This window comes from Miniopterus natalensis, chromosome 1 (genome assembly GCF_054644295.1).
Source record: "Miniopterus natalensis isolate mMinNat1 chromosome 1, mMinNat1.hap1, whole genome shotgun sequence".
Lineage (NCBI taxonomy): Eukaryota > Metazoa > Chordata > Mammalia > Chiroptera > Miniopteridae > Miniopterus > Miniopterus natalensis.
Window position 1 is genome coordinate 191,422,502 of NC_142081.1, and position 18,771 is coordinate 191,441,272.

The 18,771-nt window shown below is 39.6% G+C and overlaps 2 protein-coding genes across 4 annotated transcripts in view; one reads left to right on the plus strand and one right to left on the minus strand.

Annotated features, from left to right (window-relative positions):
- Positions 1-7,532, plus strand: part of KCNIP4 (potassium voltage-gated channel interacting protein 4) — a 156,800-nt gene extending 149,268 nt beyond the window's left edge. For both annotated transcript variants that reach the window (XM_087828045.1, XM_016218245.2), the window contains exons 5-8: positions 2,103-2,210; positions 4,048-4,152; positions 4,788-4,850; positions 6,926-7,532. In XM_087828045.1, coding sequence (XP_087684171.1) covers positions 2,103-2,210; positions 4,048-4,152; positions 4,788-4,850; positions 6,926-6,973 — 324 coding nt within the window. In that variant the 3' untranslated portion in view covers positions 6,974-7,532. The remainder of the gene's footprint in view (positions 1-2,102; positions 2,211-4,047; positions 4,153-4,787; positions 4,851-6,925) is intronic.
- Positions 7,533-8,337: 805 nt separating this feature from the next.
- On the minus strand, positions 8,338-16,393 carry PACRGL (parkin coregulated like). 2 transcript variants are annotated; one of them, XM_087828034.1, is made up of 9 exons: positions 16,060-16,393; positions 15,783-15,937; positions 15,494-15,561; positions 15,049-15,139; positions 13,790-13,924; positions 12,972-13,079; positions 11,873-11,953; positions 9,540-9,760; positions 8,338-8,938 (listed from the first exon to the last, which is right to left on the minus strand). In XM_087828034.1, exons 1-8 carry the CDS (start codon positions 16,109-16,111, stop codon positions 9,704-9,706), a joined length of 747 nt encoding a protein of 248 aa, XP_087684160.1. In that variant the 5' UTR covers positions 16,112-16,393; the 3' UTR covers positions 8,338-8,938; positions 9,540-9,703. The 2 variants fall into 2 exon arrangements, with proteins under 2 accessions (XP_087684160.1, XP_016073728.2); XM_016218242.2 differs by lacking the exons at positions 8,338-8,938; positions 9,540-9,760 and having other exon boundaries at positions 10,879-11,953.
- Between the last annotated feature and the right edge of the window lie 2,378 nt (positions 16,394-18,771).

The following is an 18,771-nucleotide window of genomic DNA, read 5'->3' on the forward strand; positions in this document are numbered from 1 at the left end:
TTGTTTTAGCCTTTTGGGGCCCCTTGGAATTCCGTATGAGTTTGAAGATCCGCTTTTCCATTTATTGCAAAAGAGGGCAATGGTCGTGTTTGATACATTTTTCTAATAAAGTAAAAATTGTATCTACTTCTTTAACCTAATAAAAGTCAGTATCATGCTCACTGTAAAAACACTAGAAATAGCCTCATTAAATCGGTAACAAAATAAGGGTGTCTGCTATTATGGTAATTATGTAATGTTGTTCGGGAAGTATTATTCAATACATTTAGAAAAAAGTAATTAAAAATGTGAAAATTAGAAAGAAGAGGTAAAATTAACTCCATTTGTAGCTAATATGATCACATACATGAAAAACCCAGTAGGAACCCTCAGTTGGCATACAAAATTGTTATACAGAAATCAATAGCTTTCATGTATACTGTACAAACAAAATTTAGAATCTATAATAGAAGAAAATACCTCATGTACAATAGCAATAGGACTAAAATATCTAGAAATAAATATGATTAGGAAATATGAACAAGCAGTTTGGAGGGGAAAACAAAGATCTAGAACATACCGGAGTTTGGTATGCCGAGTAACGGTTCACCCAAGATGTCCACATCCCAATTCCTGGAGCTTGTGGCCATGTTGCCTTACATGGAAAGAAGGTTTGCAGATGTGACCACGGCCCTTGAGATGGGGAGTTCATCCTGGATGCTCTGGGTGGGCCCAGTGTGATTACAAGGGTCCTTACAAAAGGGAGACAGACAGACTGGGGTAAGAGAGACGCTATGACAACAGGAGCAGAGGTTGGGGCATGTGCTGTGAGGCTGGAGGGAGCGGCCACAGGCCAAGCCCTGTGGGTGGCCTCTGGAAGCTGGAGCAGCTCAGGGAGCATGTTCTCTCCTTACACCCCCTGGAGGGAGGGGGCTCTGCCTCCGTCCGGATTTCTGCCCCATGAAACCCAGTCCCGATTTCTGACCCCAGAACCGTATGTTGATAAACGTATTATTTTATACCACTCAGTTTGCGGGAACTTGCTAACAGCAACAATGGGAAAACAATATGCTCAGTGACAAAAATGACTTGAACAAGGGAAAGGTGTTCTACAGCCTTGAGCAGGAGACTCGTCACAAGCACTTATCAAGTTGATACTGTTGTAATTAACTAGTTATTAATAACTGGAATGGAGCAAAGGGAAGGCCAGATATTATAGGCAGCTTTGCCAGGAAGTTGCAGCTGTTTACTCCCCAGGGGTCCAACAGAGGGGAGATAGACAGATGCATGCCCAGTAAAGTTGGGGGGACCAGCAAAGGTACTTGCCTGTCAGTTACACCAGGGAACAGAGGTCATTGGCCAGAATGGGCGTGGCCACAACCCCCTTCTCCCCCCAGTGCTCAGTGGGGAAAGCAATACCCCAACTTCCCAATAACAAAATCTGCAAAGTTGATCTGAAAACTTCAAAATTTACTTCAAACCCTATATGTACCCCCAACTTTAAGAAGTAGATGCTATAATCTCCATTTTACAGATGTGAAAATTGAGGCAAGGGGATGTCTGAGAACACAAAGCTCTTAGGTGACAAAGCTGGAATTTGAATTCAGGTCTGGCTCCCAGCTCCACGCTCGTAGCCACTGCCCACAGTGCACATTATAACTTTACTGCTGAGTAAAGGCTACAGTTGGCCCATATCTTCAGGGCAGTCTTCACGTCCCGTTAACAGATCCTTTTCACAGGGTGTTATGTGTTTGTATTGTGAAGGACACTGTGTTATTGGATTCCTTCCAGTAGAACTGCATGTCCTTGCGGTGGAAAACCAATACCACCTATAGCAGGCATCTCGCTGTTTGTGGTTATCTGTTCTGACACAGTTTCCAATTCCAAAGTCAAGTCAGTTTTCAATTAGAAGATGAGAATGTTGGCTGTAAGGGGTGGTTTATGCTCACAAAGAACTCTGGGGCACAAATAACTGAGAACAAGGATAATGTTGCTAAATAAACGGTTCCAAATCCAGTGGGTTGTAACCCTTGCTTCCATCATTTAAGGGAGAGTTTCATCCGAGTTTGTATTTTATGTTTGTAGAACTATCATATCAAATTGTATTTTTTATTTCTTTTTAGGATTTCATCAAGGGTCTTTCCATCTTGCTTCGGGGGACAGTACAAGAAAAACTCAACTGGGCGTTCAATTTGTACGACATAAATAAAGACGGCTACATCACTAAAGAAGTAAGAAATACCTCACCGGCAGCTGTCCTTTGCCACATTTTCATTTTTTAACTTCAAAATGTTAAACACTTGCAATTATTAATTTGAAAATAGCCTTTTCAGGAAATCTAAAATATTTTATGTAGCAGTAGAGGAATATTCTAATAAAAAATCTGGAATGGATAGGAATAGTTTACAGTGAATCTGCAAAGTACTGTAGATAGAAAACGTGTAAAGATTATACTCTTGTTTCCTAATGGCATTTTATGTGAATGAAATATAGACTGTGGTTGGAATGAGATAGGAAGGAAATGTATCCAAACTATGTGAGCATATTTGGCCTGTGACCCCCCCACCCTATATAATGTGATCCGCATGGAAACAGATGCAATTTAAAGTCATATAGATTGTGTGACGACCTGTACTGTGAGGAAAAGGACCTCATGGAATGGGGGACCGCCGCAAACACTGCTAGGCAGGCTATGCAAGAAAGGAGGGCCGCAGACCAAATAAGAGGTTTATATCAAATGGTTCATTAAATCAGTTAAAACACAGTGAGAAGCAAGGGAAACGGACGGGCTGAGTTACCAGACTCAGGATAAGGTGCCAGTGGGGCCCACGGATGGCATCACCTGAGTCCTGGGAGGGCTCAATAGTCTCATGCCGTCTTTCTCTCCGCCTCAGTGGTTTTCCCCAGAGGTGAGTTATGAGCAAGAGGCCCCTCAAGTAAAAGGTGTCTGGGACAGTGACATGAGCTTGCTCTGTTGGAGAAAAAGGGACAGGTGCACCTGACCACAGCTATAGCGACACAATTAGCCTGGTCAGTGGCCCTGGGTTTTATTTCTGTTTCTCGAGCAGAGGACACACGGGGCCAGAATGTTTCTCATCAATGGGTGGCTGAATTAAGACATCATGAATATTAAATTTTCATGTATACAGGGCATATCCTAAATACTAAGTGCCTCCTGTATATTTTAAGTACTTAGTACTCAGATGCCTCAGGGACATTAAGCATTTCTTGGTCCTTCAGTCCCTTTCTCTGTAACACGAACGTGCTGTTCTTGCTACGTGCACCTAGCACATCTCACAATTCTGCCTGTGGCGAACTTCTACTTAACTAAGCTCAAAAGACCTTTAAAAGTTTCACCTATCATTTGTAAACTACAGACTAGTTTATCATTTATAATAGAGTTGAATACTCTCAAAAGTAAATATTATCAACTTAATCCAGATGTTTGTGGAAAATTCAATATGAAGGAAACAAATGTGAAACAATAAACCTGAATGTCTAGATAATTAGATATCATGTTCACTAAGACTGAAAATAAGTTAAAAACTAGACTTTGTTTTAATAAAATGAGATTTCAAGATGTTTCTCAGTTATAATATTTTGATTAATCTATACCTGTGAGTTCTTCAGTTGAAGCCATAGTAGGAAAAAAAAAAGAAAAGAAAACCCTAATGAGCTTTGAGACTTAGTTTTACATAATTCTCATGTGGAGTTATATTTTATTCTCAGTGAACAAATTGATAATAAGCGTGTAAGATCTATAATAAGTCAATAAAACAAAGGTCCTGCCTTGCAGTCTGCGGAAACCCAAACACTGAACCAGAGCCCCCTTTCCAACCATGTTCCATACGTGGGAATCTGCTTCATTTTGAAGCCAAGATCAGAAATGATCTCACGTTCTGATTCCGCTGCTTTTAAAGCACAAAGTTGTTGGCTTCTCCTCACAACCAAAAGGCAGCTAATGAGTAATCCAAGAAGAAATTTGGAACTGAGCGGGAAGAGCCTGTTAAGCTTCTTGGGGTGTCCTGACGTTGCCTGAGGCCTCACGAGCGTGCCTTTGCTTTGCAGGAGATGCTGGATATCATGAAAGCGATATACGACATGATGGGTAAATGCACATACCCCGTCCTCAAGGAAGATGCGCCCAGACAGCACGTGGAGACATTTTTCCAGGTAGGAAGGCAAACGGGAGCCAGAGAGAAACGGAGAGGAAGTAAGAGGGCAGTTTCTGCTTTCAAAGTGTCATGATGGTTCATAAGAATATAAAGGAAAAGACCGTTTCCTGAAAGAGAAAAGGCAATAGAATATTCGCCACCCTAACAATTTAATAGTTTTGGTTTTGAATTTATTATAATACAGATAACTGCACTTAGTGAACACTCACGATGTCCTAGATAGGACACTAAGCGATTGCCATGTTTCATGTTTTTGGGGTTTTTTTGTGTGTGTTCAGTTCTCTCGAGAACCCTGAGGTTATAAATCCTCATTAGCCCCATTTTACAGATGAGAAGACCAAGGCTCTGAAAGGCACAGCAAAGCGCCCGAGCTCTGGCACAGCTGGAGCGCAGGATTTTACCTAGGTCGGTGACTAGATCGTCACCACCTTCTGACAAGAAAGGGCTGGAAGTCAGCTGGTGGTTCCTGTTGCTAGGAAATTACTAGTCCATGACCTGCGGCTGTTCCTCCCAATAGACCAGCAGCAGGCTTTTTTTCTGTTTTTTTTCTTTATCAGCTTCAGCTCATTCAGTTCAGGTGTGAGGGTATCATGGGGTAAGTCTAAATAATGTTTTTTTGTTCTTTCTGAACAGAAAATGGACAAAAATAAAGATGGAGTGGTTACTATAGACGAGTTCATCGAAAGTTGCCAGAAAGTAAGTACCGGTAGTAAAGGAACCATCCCCTTTGCTTTCATGGCATCTAGACTGAGAACTGCAAGCTAGCCACCATGAAGTGAGCAAAATATAAAGATCATATGCAAAGTCTACCACTTTTATACAGCTCAGCCCACACTGTGAAACAATCACCAATTTCTACCTTCAACTGCTCAGCATTTGTAGAGTGCCTACAGCTGTGTAGGTAAGTCCTGGGGATGCAAAAGTTGCACATAGACTGAGTTTTTGTTCCCTAAACCCTTTAGAGAGTACCTATCACTGCGAATAAAACACATGTGAGTTTTAAACTGCTCTTTGCCTAGACTTAGCTGATAACATGCATATTATCTACCGTATCTCCATAGCTTTAGGATTCTGGTACAGCTAAGGATTCATCACAGGCCAAGATTATAGCTGATTTCTAAGAGAAACACCATTGCTTTAATATATGTGGACAATAAATGGCTTTTGACTGAAGCAGTAATGGTCTTCATTCACAAAAACAGTAGTAAATTCAGAGAACTCAGGCTGGTTCTCTGTCACCTGGCAGGAGGCCAGTTTTAGCTGACCTAGAATTATTTGACTCAATGTGTGGCTAGAACCACAATTAAGAATTTAAAAAATAAATATAGACAACAAAGTTTGTTGGTGCTTTAGCTATTCTATTTATGAATTTTTATACTTTCCTTTTCCCAGTGCCTGCTTGTGTCTAAGCTTTTTCTGAGCTGGTGGACTTGGAGAGAATTAACTTGATGGCATCCACCTGCTCAGTGCTGCCGCTTCTAGGAGTGCAGGCCATCTTTAGTCCAGCTACCACTTGCCACAGTATAAAAAGCTCACTGAGAGCCACTCACATGCAATCTCCAAGGGCGCTGTAATGCCCAAGGCCTGTCCCTTATGTTTTTAAGGAATACGCTAAACCAAATACAGTCACCAGGCAATGTTTTTTCCCAAACAATTCTTTCTCTGACTTTGAGACCATTCTTTCTTTTTTTTAAGAATGGTTTATTGATTTTTAGAGAGAGGGAAAGGGGAAGGGAGAGACACATTGACATGAGAGTGAAACATCAATTGGCTGCCTCCTGCACGGGATCGATTCCACAACCCAGGCATGTGCCCTTGATCAGGAATCGAACAGGGAACCTCCTGGTGCACAGGACAATGCCCAACCAACTGAGCCACACCAGCCCGGGAGAGCCCATTCATTTTTAAAGGCTCCTAAAAGCCACACAGAATCAGCCCTAACAGCCCAGCCGGGTGTGTCTCAGCAGTTGAGCATTGACCTAGGATCCAGGAGATCATGGTTTGATTCCGGTCAGGGCACATGCAGGGGCTGTGGGCCCAATCCCCAGTCGGGGGCGTGCAGGAGGCAGCCAATCAATGACCACCCTCTCATCATTGATGTTTCTCTCCCTCTCCCTCTCCCTCTCTCTGAAATCTATAGAAAAAGCCCTAGCATATCCAGAAACAGGAGCAATTACTGCAAACATGTCCCAAAGCCCCAAGCTCCAGTCCTCATGAAGTTGGCTCTTACACACAAACCCCGTTTCCTTCTACATGTTCAAGTCTGTGATTCACCTGGATGCCCAAATTTGCATTTCCTTATTTTGTCTTACCTCTCTCGAGTTTCCATTCTGGTGTTCTGATTTGAGAAATATCCTGTTAACACGAAGTAAGATTTGGATGAAATGTTTAAAGTCTGGTAGACTCAAAAAAACCTAAAATGGGCTCTCCAGTTGTCTACATGGAGCATGAAGAGAATGCTGTTCACATCTGCAAACACTTAGCATTTGAGCTTTGGGCATAGTTGGTGTTGGAGAAAGGCAGTACTTAGGCAAAATGGTGCAGCAGGCCCTCAAATAAGTTTCCTTCAATGTCATTCACTCAACATTGTCTCATTATAACTCTGAGATGCCATAGGAACTTAACTCCTATTTATATCAATTAGCTTATGGTGAAATTGGCTTCCTTACACATCACCTCGCTTGGCCACAGAGCCTATCGATGACGTTAAGTGAGGGTTTGCTGTTCTTTCCTTGCACATATGCTGAATTTAACCCGTTTCTCCCTTACAGGATGAAAACATAATGCGCTCCATGCAGCTCTTTGAAAATGTGATTTAACTTGTCAAATGCATCCTCAATCAATCAGACAAACGTGAACGACTCCACCACTTAACGTCGGAGCTGCCACTTTTAGCATAGGCTGCCCAGCTTGACACTGAGGCACATTATGCAGACCAGCTTTGTCTTCATATGGAGCAGTCCCCAAAAGATTAGAGTTCACTTTTAAATCTGCATCATCTTTATGCCTCCAAGCTCCCGGCCCGTCCAAGTCCTTTCCCACCCTGTGCACATTCAAAGGGGTAGAACCTGGCAAGTAGTTTTATTGACACTTTAGCCATGGGATTATTGAGGCTTTCACGTTATCGGTAATTTTAAAATGTTTTTTGCTCCTCATTTGTATGTATCCAACCCCAGGATTTTAAATGGTTTTCTAAAATATCGGCATCTGCACTTAATTTCTGGAAATTAATTTTCATGTTTGTATGCTGTAATTCCAATTCCCACAATTTAAGAAAGCAAACACATAGTCCCAGTTCCTATGGATTTGCTGCCTTCTGTCAGACATTCATTTATCTGGCGTTTTTGGTTTTTTGAAATAATATGAAACAAATTAGTTTCTAACAGCTTATTTAATAAGCATTTCTTAATTTTTCATAAACACATATTAAGCCAAGGCCTACACGATGTATATAATTTTGGATTTGTTCAATCCTACAGGCTGTTTTCTATTGTCACTAAGTGGAAGTCCAAGAAGGTATGAGACAGCGTGAGGGTGTTTATAGGCATACGCCAAGGGTCAGGATATCCGTCTCCAGTACCTGGGAATGCTTAATGAGAATTAATTTTTAACAGCAGTGAAAGCCTCTTGCATCCCCTCCCGTCCCTCGTGGCGCCTCATTATTCCATGCCATCAGGCACAGACACCTTGACTACCCCAGTGCATGCTGGGAAGAGACAGCAGCAGAATCACGTTGACAGACCCAGTGATTCCATTATGGCCAGGATGCCAACACCAAAATCGAGTTGAAAATGAGTATGTGCTAAGCAACTCATCCTAACTGTATTATGATTTAGGTCATCATAAAACTCCAATAATTCAGATCTTTTCAACACTCTCAAGCCAAAATTGTAAAGTTGCCTCAACACTACTAAAGATACAAACATCTTCCCTGTTTTGCAGAAATATCACCAAGAAGCTACAGTAGGAGGAAACTTGCAACTGTTTTGCAACAATAAATCAGGTATCTATTCTGGTGTAGAGATAGGATGTGGAAGCTGCCCTGCTATCACCAGTGTAGAAATTAAGAGTAGTACAGTACATGTACACTGATTCGCCATCGCGTGTTTGTGTAAACTCAATGTGCACATTTTGTATTTCAAAAAGAGAAAATAAAGCAAATAAAATGTTTATAACTCTACTGTATCTTATAGGTCTTTATTCCAACAAATTTTGTAATTACTAGGTTAAAAATATTTTTGCTTATGTCATTTTCTAGATTGTAGAAATCTTTGCTTTGGGCAGCGCCCAGTGCATGAGGAAGACTGAAAGTGAGGCAGGGGTCAGGCGGATGTTGTAACTACATGACCTGAGGATGTGACAAGTGATACCTGAGGAAAGAGCGTACCCGACAGGGAACCAGGAAGCACAGCAGATCTAAAGGAGGACAAGCATTTTCACACTTATGACACTTCAGAAATTACTTGCATTCTTTTAAATCACAGCTGTAAGACTGGTTAAAGGGAGAGTGCAAAGAGGTCTCTCCAGGTATTGGAGGGAAGGAGCAAAAACAGGGTTTCTTCTGACGCTTCTGGAATATGATACTGCTCCCCTATGTAAGAGTGACCCCTGATGTCCACCTTTGGAAGTGAGAGTCAGCTGGGCTTTGGTGTGACTACTGAGTTTCTAGGGGCTCTCTTCTTGCCCTGAAGGTGAAAGGTCTTAGTCTTGTTTTCTGTTTCTCTTCTACTCCTGTCTCTTGCAGATGACCCAGTCAGCTTTTACATCAACACCCAGAATGATGCCTGTAAATTTCAAAAACTTTTAAAATCTAACTGTTCAACATAAGCAAGCACAACAAATCACTAAATATGTGAGAGTTTTAACATTTTCATTTCTGAATCTCTTCATGTACTGAACTCAGACTATGAAATACAAACATAACATTTACTTATCTACAACTAACACCTAAAGTTTAGGTAGTTTTAATGAGTTGTAATAAACAACATACTAGAGAATTTACACATTAAAAAAAAATTCTTACACTAGAATACTCTGGAAAGAAATTTTCCCAAGCATTCTACATTGCAAAAGACATATTTACAAACAATAATTAATAGTGAATTATTAATTGTCCACTATTTTAAATTTCCATAGCCTTGATAAATATAAAATCCCAAAACAGCAAAATATTTAAAAATAAGTGTATAGTTACAAACTGATTGCAAAAGGGATGTTATAAGTAAAAGGCATTAGAAAATAAATGCAAACACTTCTACTATAAACCCAATAATGGTTGTTCACACAAATCATAAAAATATGAACAATAAATGCTTCATAACTGTCGTGTTATAGAACTTTAATAGCTTTCCACTATTAATCATTCTTTTTTGTTGAATAACTTACTGTGATTCAGTGGAATTATGTATATTCATCTTAAACTGGTAAATAATGAATGGTGGCTGTGATTTACAAAATATACTGAGTGAATCTGCGAAGGTTCCACAGGTATCCACAGCCAGCGTTTAACACCTGTCGCCAGGTAGTAAGATTTTTGTCGTCTCCCTTCTTCAACAACATATGGAGCAATATGTTGGAATTTTAGCTTTGATGATGATAAGGCTTCCCTGTCAACAGAAAACAATGAGCCTCATTAGTATCATGCAAGCTTCCCCTCATGGGTATTACATTTTCGAAAGCATGCCTAGAAAAGTATCCAAAACTCAAAACAAATAAACAAAATGGAGTGAGAGTAAAAGGATGAAATGAGAAGTGAAACTTTCTTCTGAGTTAAATAAAAATAGGTTATCTCTTACTGATTTTAAAAAATGACCAACTAAAGAAGTAGTCAGGAACCAGGCTGCCAGTATTTGAATCCAGCTTCTGCCAGCCACTTCCCTGTCAAATCTGGGGTAATCAGGAATCTGTGTGTCAGTTTTTAGTTCTTTAAAGGGGGGGTGATAACAAAACCTCTCTCTGAGGGATGTAGTAAAGATTGAGTTTAATGTTTAAAAAGTACTCAACAAAATACCCGGCATGTCATACGTTCCCATGTGCTCAACAGAAATTGGGATGTGTGTAAGTATGTACCTAAGACAAATGTGCATATCATGAGGAAAAAAACAAAATGAGCTCAGAATGAACCAATCTCAACTTAAGGCTGGTTGTAAACTCTGTTACTGATATTTGTGTTTCCCAGAAGTTGAGTCCATCACTGTGATACATGCAGGCCCCAAGAATGAGAAACTACAACACTGAGAAGACTATTTTTTAAAGACTCATCTCTAAATATTTAAAGAAAGAGAAAGAAACATAAATGTTTAAGTTTTAGAAGGGAAAGAAGAGCATTTATTAATTTCACGGAGGACGACAAAGTATCCAAAGCAGCACAATAATAATAAAGCCAAGGGAACGTGTTTGGTGTGTAATAAAATAGTATGTAAGGTATTAGGAGAGCACAAGAAGAGAAAAAGTCCAAAGGAAAAAACAATACTAATAGCCTTTTGACTTCAAAATATTTTTTATTCTGTATTAGCATGGCTCAAAACTAATGAGACTGATTAGCAAAAGAGGAACTCCCTTGTTAGCTATCTCTGAGATTCAGTATCCCCCTCCAAAGCTTACTGCGCTACTTCTAAACTTTCTGCACAAACTACCTGCCCTCCGCAGGCACACCACGCAATCTAACACTGGGCCTGCCCCTTTCCACTTGCCCCTTCCCCATCCAGCCCACAGGATGTCTGAAACCCCCCGGGTAGAGTTTCAGATTGAAAAGCTGTGCCATCTTTATTAAGTATCTGTTTACTTGCACCTCACAGGGAATTCATCTTCCATTCCAACTCTCAGAGCAGCAAACACATTTGCAAGTAAGAATTCCATTTCTGCTGAGGAGAGACGCAGGACTGGCTAGGAGGTGGTTGTGTACATCACCACACGGTGTCTGAATGCTAACCCTCTGCCTCAGACCCACACACAACAGAGAAACCCACGATCTACAGCCTTGGGAATTATTTCCTCCTTACAAACTATTCCAGGCATTCATCATGCAAAGAATATCTTCAATTTAAAAAGTCACTGAAATTGGTCAAATTGGGTAATTTAGGCAAAGCTTAAACTAAAACAGGTGCCGTTTTAAAACTATACTATCATAAACATTTCTTTATAATTAATTCCTTTTGAACGTACCTAAAATGAATCTAAGTTCTGCTATGTTAAGATAATCATATGCAACTCCATCATTAAGATCTGATTAAATGTAAGCTCCGAAACAAGATGGGAATACTGCTTCATGGAAATATTTCCAGACTAGCTTATCTGAACACTTCTTTCAAAAGATGAAAACGCACTCTAGGTACACCACACTCTTGCACCTTCTGAGTCACCCGAGTGCTGCACACACACACACGCTCACGTTCAAGCAAGCGCGAGCTTCCTTGCTTTAAATGATCAAAGCAAAAACACCCAAAATAAAACCACCTGTAAAGCTGCCCCCCATGGAGTGCCACACAGTGAACACAGTGAAAGTGCACAGGCCCTGTGTTCATACAACCCAGGCCGGAATCCCAGGGCTTAGAAACTGTGACCCAGGAAGACAGAAACTCAGAGCTCTAACACAGAAATAGTCATATCAGGTCCACAGCTTACTTGTGGCTGAAATGAGCTCATGTGTTACACAGTCAGTTCTGCACTATGACTGAAGGTGGGAAAGCACCGTGACTTAAGGAGACTGTCCTACTCACACTCCCGCCATGCTGCTCCAGCTTCTGTAGCGCGCTGGTGATCGGCTCTTTGAACTTCTTGTCCCTCAGTCTCTTGAAAAGCTTTAAAGATAAGATTGGGGAGATGAAATGATTTAAAATAGTAATGCAAGTAAACTATGTCATTGAGTCCTTATTGCATAATAAGTTCTTGAACACCACTTAATGTTAGGCTTCAAGTCTTCTTTTAGGAAACATCTCATTGAAAAAATGGGGGGAAAATCTATTAATTTAATTATTTCAAATAATACCAATCCTACAAAATCTGTGGTACCCAGAATAAGTTTTCTAAGAAACTGCGTATTTTTCTATTTTGTAATTTTCAAGAGCATTTGGAGAATTATGATGGGAAGCTAAGCCTCCAAAACACATGTGTCTCCAATAGTAAAAATGGGAAGAGACAACACAGAAGAGCATTTGCATGAGTGACTCTGTAACAGTGACAGAGGAATCAGCCAGAAGCCACAAGACATGTCCCTAGGTGTGTCCTGAATGGGCCTCTGACTGCAGGTGGAACTCTGACTTCAGGGGAGAGTACAGGTGAGTGAGGACAGACTCACAGAGCAGAAAGGGAAACAGCACAGTTCAGTGTCCCACTGTATATTTGTGATAAGAATTAAACTACATAAAGCAGGAAAAAGTCTTATCCTGAGTGCTATTTACACACTCACTACAAAACTTACAATAAAAAACAAAAAGATAAAAGGATAAAAAGCATGGCAGTGGCAATATATAGTAACACAAGAGGGTGGCTAAGCCCCGCTTATAACTCACAGCCAGTCAACATGGGCACCATACTATTACGCTGCTCGTTAATTTGTATGCATTCACCTTTGCTTACCTCTCACTGCAGCCCTAAATTCTGCTCATGTAGGCGCTTCCACTAAAAACACTTAAGGAGTATACTGTCCTTAGTCAAATGTTTTATGAACAACTAGAATGATTTTGGTTACGATGATGAGTTTTGTTTTTGTTTTTTGGTTTTACTGAGGTTTGAATCACTTGGAGCCATTACATCATGAAGAGATACCGGCAGCACATGATACATATCCACAACCACTCTCATCTTTTCAGTGCTTACACTTGTAAGCAGATGTTTCAGGTGGGGGCTCAGAGGAGGTCCGACAGCGACACTTAGCTGTACCAGAGCACTCAGCCCTCTTCCAAACACTTCGTCATCCGAATGGGCCTGCGCAGCATTGGTTGGTCAGAGGTGTAGGGATAGAAATGGGAGGGAGAGACAAAGAAAGGAAGGTTGGGTTAGGAAATAGGGCAAACCAGGGAGAAAAAAGTGAGACTGACTATTCAAAATGACGAGATAATCAACCAAACCCAGGATTTAAAAAATAACCTTTAATGCAGGACATATAGAAGCAACATATGAATGTCAACCCTGACTGAACATTAAGAAATATTGTACCCAGCCGGGCGTGGCTCAGTGGTTGAGCATCGACCTACGATCCAGGCGATCGGGGTTCAATTCCCGGTCAGGGCACATGCCCTGGTTGTGGGCTTGATCCCCAGTAGGGGGCGTGCAGGAGGCAGCCAATCAATGACTTTCTCATCATTGATGTTTCTATCTCTCTCTCTCTCCCTCTCCTTTCCTCTTTGAAATCAGTAAAGATATATAAAAAAATTAAAAAAGAAATTGTGACCTGCAAAAAGACTGCGTTGAGGTTCATGACTTTCTCTAATTACTCAAACTGTCCCATTTTACCATTAGCACATCCCCTTAAAGGTGTTTTCAAGTAAGTAATCATCTGGCCCTGAAGAACAGTGACCTAATTCTGCAAACACATCAAAATCACAGGTAATAAAGTTAATTTGCATAGAATTTAGAAGAAAAAGCATAAAATATCCTAAATGTATCACAGAAAGTCCAAAGAATAAAGGACATACCAGAGCCGCCTTTAGCACAGGAATCAGTCTAGGAAGCAAAGGCACTGCTTTTTCAGGAGCATCCTGAACCAGAAGTAATTCTCTAAAACCCTCCTTTGAGACAAAGGTATATGGATGTTTAGTCTCTCTCAGACCCTGCCAAAGACCAAAGAAAACACAAAAAACAAAAACCCACATGATTTACTACCCATTTGATGATGCTAACAAGAAACATTGAATCCTTACTAGTGCAAGTGAAAACCAAGTTTTTTTATTATTATTGTTATTCGTTTCCTAATCGTGATATATAATTTCAGTAATTACAATTTTAATTACACAGATAAATTGTAGAATAAAAGATATACATGAGATAGAAAAGATCTCCATCTGAAGGAAGGAAGGAGGGAAGGAAGGAAGGAGAAAAGAAAAATAAGAAAAAATAAACAGGAAAAGAAAAGAGAGACAAAAAACAGAGAATTTTAAAAAGGAAAGAAAGTTAGGGAGAAGAGAGGGGGCGGGAGAAGAAAGGTAAAGAAGAAGAAATAAAGTGGAGAAAAGGCAGAGAAAGGCACTAAGACTCTAGGTGCATTCTGTGCACACTCCTGAGCACAGCCCGAAAGGCCCAGTTACCCGCGGGGTGCTTATAAGTGGACCTCTGTGAATGCCTGACTACTGGGCCCTTTACCTATACCACGATTTTACAATTTGCTTTCCTGACACAAATATTAAATAATATAAAGGAACCCATCTGGAGATTTTTTTTAAATCATGTATAAAAACACCTCCATAGAGTCCTACTTAAAATGTACAAGTAGGCAAAACCCTGGAGAATTCTACGAAAAAACGTGAGGTAGCTACCACCAGTTTCCTAAGAAGCACATAGTGTTAAGCAGGACTGGTTGTACAGAGAAATTGTTATCTGATGTAGCTGAATTTAAACCACTGATGTTCTTCTGATTTGACTAGTTGAGCAAAAATCTTCCTCCACATCAGGATTCTAAGTCCTTTTATATTTCGAGTTAAGTTTGAATATTTCAGCCCCTTATCTACAAACCCCTGTGCAGACTAACCTCATATTTATAGAGCTGATTAATTAGTTTCCAACCACCATGTGCCAATTGTATTTAGTTCTTAAGAGAGTGAAAAGTGTTTTAATGCCTACTGTTAGGGTCCGATTTCACAAGAAAAGAATGAGATTTACTGATGAGTTACAAAATCACATCTATTGCAGTTTTAAAAGACTCCCCCAAAATGCTCAGGAGAGATGGGTGCCACCTTACCTCGGCTAAAGTAATGAGTAGAGGATCGAACGCAAGGCTTTCAGGGGGGCAGTCCCACTGCAACCTGTGTTTTACTGCACCGTGGACCAACCTAAAATACACACACCGGTGAATGTAAGGAGGACAGTGTTATAAAACATCAAGCAGTGATTACCTAACACACACACTCTCTTTCTAGAACATAACCATGCTACTATGATTTTGTAGCACGTAGGAAAACCATAACTTCAAATCATATTCTTATTGGTAATTCTATTTGGAATTAAAATTGTTTTCTTCAATAATGTCCCAGGATCTATACCAACCCAAAGCCCAAAAGTGTAAGTCACCTTTATTTCAACCTCCCTAGTAAATAAAACTTTCAACACATTGAAACTGAATAGTGTATTGGCTTTACTCAATGATTCTGAATAACATGGGGAGTTATAACTTGTATTGATTTTACCTGCAAGGGATACCACCTTTAGAGTAAACAGCTGCAAATGCAGATGGGGCTCGTGACTGTTCTCCAAACTGAAATAAAACATGACATTAAATATTACTATCACCTCCACTTTGTGATATCTAATCAATTTTAACCCTGCTCAGGTCAGAGGCAAATGAACACCCTGACTTTCAAGCCACTTTCAACTTTCCAGTGCAGCATGCTACTCAGCAACACAAATGGTTCAATAGTGTGCTGAGTGTGTGTTCCTTAGAAAAACCTACAGAGTCAGGAATCTCTTTGTACCTACCGGGTTAATTGTTTTAGGGTTAAGTTTATCGCTCGGTCGAGGATGGACTTTTCTTGCAGCCTCTGGAGAGCTGGTGGATGATGAGGATTTGCTTCGTTGAACTGTAGTCCTATGCTTTATCTGTGGGTTTGATGATATCCTTTGATCATAATTACCTGGTGGGAAAAAGAAAACCAACAAAAAAGAGGTGAAAACTATAAAGCTCAGCCCACATTCCTGTGTACACAGAACGTGTCAATAAAGTTAGCCTCTTCATTTAAAAAGCAACACTGTGTACCTGTCACTCTGTTTCTCAGCTGTATGTCTCCATGGCACTGTGATTTCTGCATTGCTTCCCCTTCACTCCTGCAGTTATAGGAAACTTGATTTCAAATTTTTTTGAGAAATTCACTAACAATATAAAGAACAAAACAGAATAGAGTAGAAAATACAGTAAAAGACACACACAAATAGGAATAGTATGGAGCAAAATATCTGAGAAGACTAATGAGAAAATATATAATTATATCAATTTCAATAATAGCAAATTAAAAACCAGCTATAAGAAAATAAGACGTATAAAAGCAAGCTTTTTTTTTAATTCAAATTATCAAGATACAGTTAGATACTCAATTGCAGAAAACATGGACTAGATTTTTGAAAGCAGTGGTTAGCACATCCCCTAGGGTGTCCATCTTCTCTGGCCTCTATATTACCAAAGTTCCAAATGTGAACATCTGCATATCAAGTTCTGCTTTTCCAGTGACTTAATGAACTCTCCTACTCAACGTACCACTGCTTCTTATACAGGCCATAACCAAAACAGGTTATCACACACACTGAGTTATAAATCCCTTGTTAATTCAAGGTGCCACCAGTCTTCTGGTCCATCAGACTGAAAAACTTACATCACTGCTGTTTCCTTTTCCTTTGCTTCCTACACTCATCCCTACAGATGCGCTCAACATGACATGATGAGGTAGAAAGAGCTCTGGGCTCAGATCTGGTTTGCATCTCCTCTCTACCCATTATGAGGCTTATGAATTCAGGCAGATTATTTAACCTCCCTAAGCTTGATTTCCTAACCTTTTAAAAGGGAGAGGTAAATCAAGCCTATCAAGGCTGTTGTTGAGTAAATACAATCACATATCAAATTGCTCACCAGCAAATGGTGGCTCGCCTCTCCCTTTCCACATTTCCCTCTTTTCTGTTAATGTAAGAGGTCTAGTTCATAGCCCATGATTTCCTGCCTCATCACATAAAGGATTTCTAAATGTTTATCTCTACCATGGAATCCTCCACCACACACACCCATACTCAGATACCCAACTGCCCACTGGTATTTTTAGGCCTAGCTCCAATCCCAATTTCATGCAGCCTTTCCCTGTCTTCTGTTTCTCAAATGTTCACTTCCATGGCACTCCAATTTCTGCACTGCTTCCTTCTTATTTCTACTTTATTACTCCCTCTCTTGCATGACACTCAAGACAGGGCATTCCCACTTCACAGCTTTAATATAATCGTTATATAGATACGACTACTCCTCAACCACACTGTAAGATCTTCCTGTACAGCAACACAGGTAAAGTCCTATTTAACTTCAAATGACAGCTTTTCAAATATCTGAGTACAATGACTCTCTGCTCCCTTAATTTTCTCTTCTTTAGGATAAACATTGATACTTTCTTAAGTGTTCCTTACATGAGGTGATTTTAATCTACTTGACAAATGAGAAACCTCTACAAGGAAGACAAAGCTCCATGTAATGACACTGAGCCTGATAATATTTCAAACACGATGTGACCAGAGCCTTGTAAAGATAAACTAAAGGCTGGACTGTTTCTGTACAAAGAATTTTAAATTTCAATTTTCTTGATTTAATACATTGACCTAATTTTCTCATCCTATGACTGGCAGATCACTTACTTCCCAATTTCACACTTCACATTCATCCCTGAGGCATTTTCTACAAATATGGTCATTAACATTTCATTAAATTTGTCAGATAATATTCTAAGATAAGCTAAGACAAACTTTACATTTGCTGACCTATACTGTACTTCAGTGATTATTTAACAGTATTTACTATTGTACCTGGCCTCTGTTTTGAGAAGCTCTTGATGAGGAGCAATACAATCTAAGTTTCTATTTAAAAAAGAAAATGTGCCTCATTTTCAATTCTGTAGTTGGGGTAACTACTCTAAATGTTGATGAAGAATAGTAAGTTAATATACGTAAAACAAGTGTTTGGCATACAGTAAACATTATATGAGTTTTAGCATTTTCGTTATGATAATATACAGTGGTTTTAAGTATCACTAATAATAGTGGAGTCAAGGTGATTAAATAGTTTCCTTCTTTTTGAAAAATCTGGTATCTTGGCTACATCAATTTGAAAATCCAATTTAAGTTTGGTTTCTTTTGATTGTAAACTGTCATAGCTGATATAGCTGGAAAACATGTATCACAAAGATGTCTATCCAAAAAAATAAAAAGTGCATACTTTGCAACATCAAATCATGACACACATTTTTCAACTAACAATTCTGCAAAAGTTTTTGTTGGCTCAATTAAATTTCTACCCTCTTTTATGTCAAAAACTCATTCCTGTAAGGTACTAATGGGAGAGTACTGCATTATGAATAATAAGCTCAAAAAGCCACTGAGACTCTTCATTTGACTTTTAAACATGCTAAAAAATCAGCTTCCAATGGTTTTAAGTATACAGGACAGTTTTTACGTATAATATATTTACATAATTTTCAGCAACATCAAAACACACACACACACACAAACACACACGCACAATGATGCAAACATTTCTACGTCCACTTTCAAAACACCCTATATTAGTTTCTTTCCAAAACAAATCATTTTTCCGCTTGTTGAAAAAGTACCACTCTTTGCCTTAAAGACAGATTAAGTGTGCTCAGTTTTTAAAAATAATATCTATCTGGGAGCTTACCACTGACAACAAAACAGCATGAGCTGTTTGTAAAAGAAAAACGCT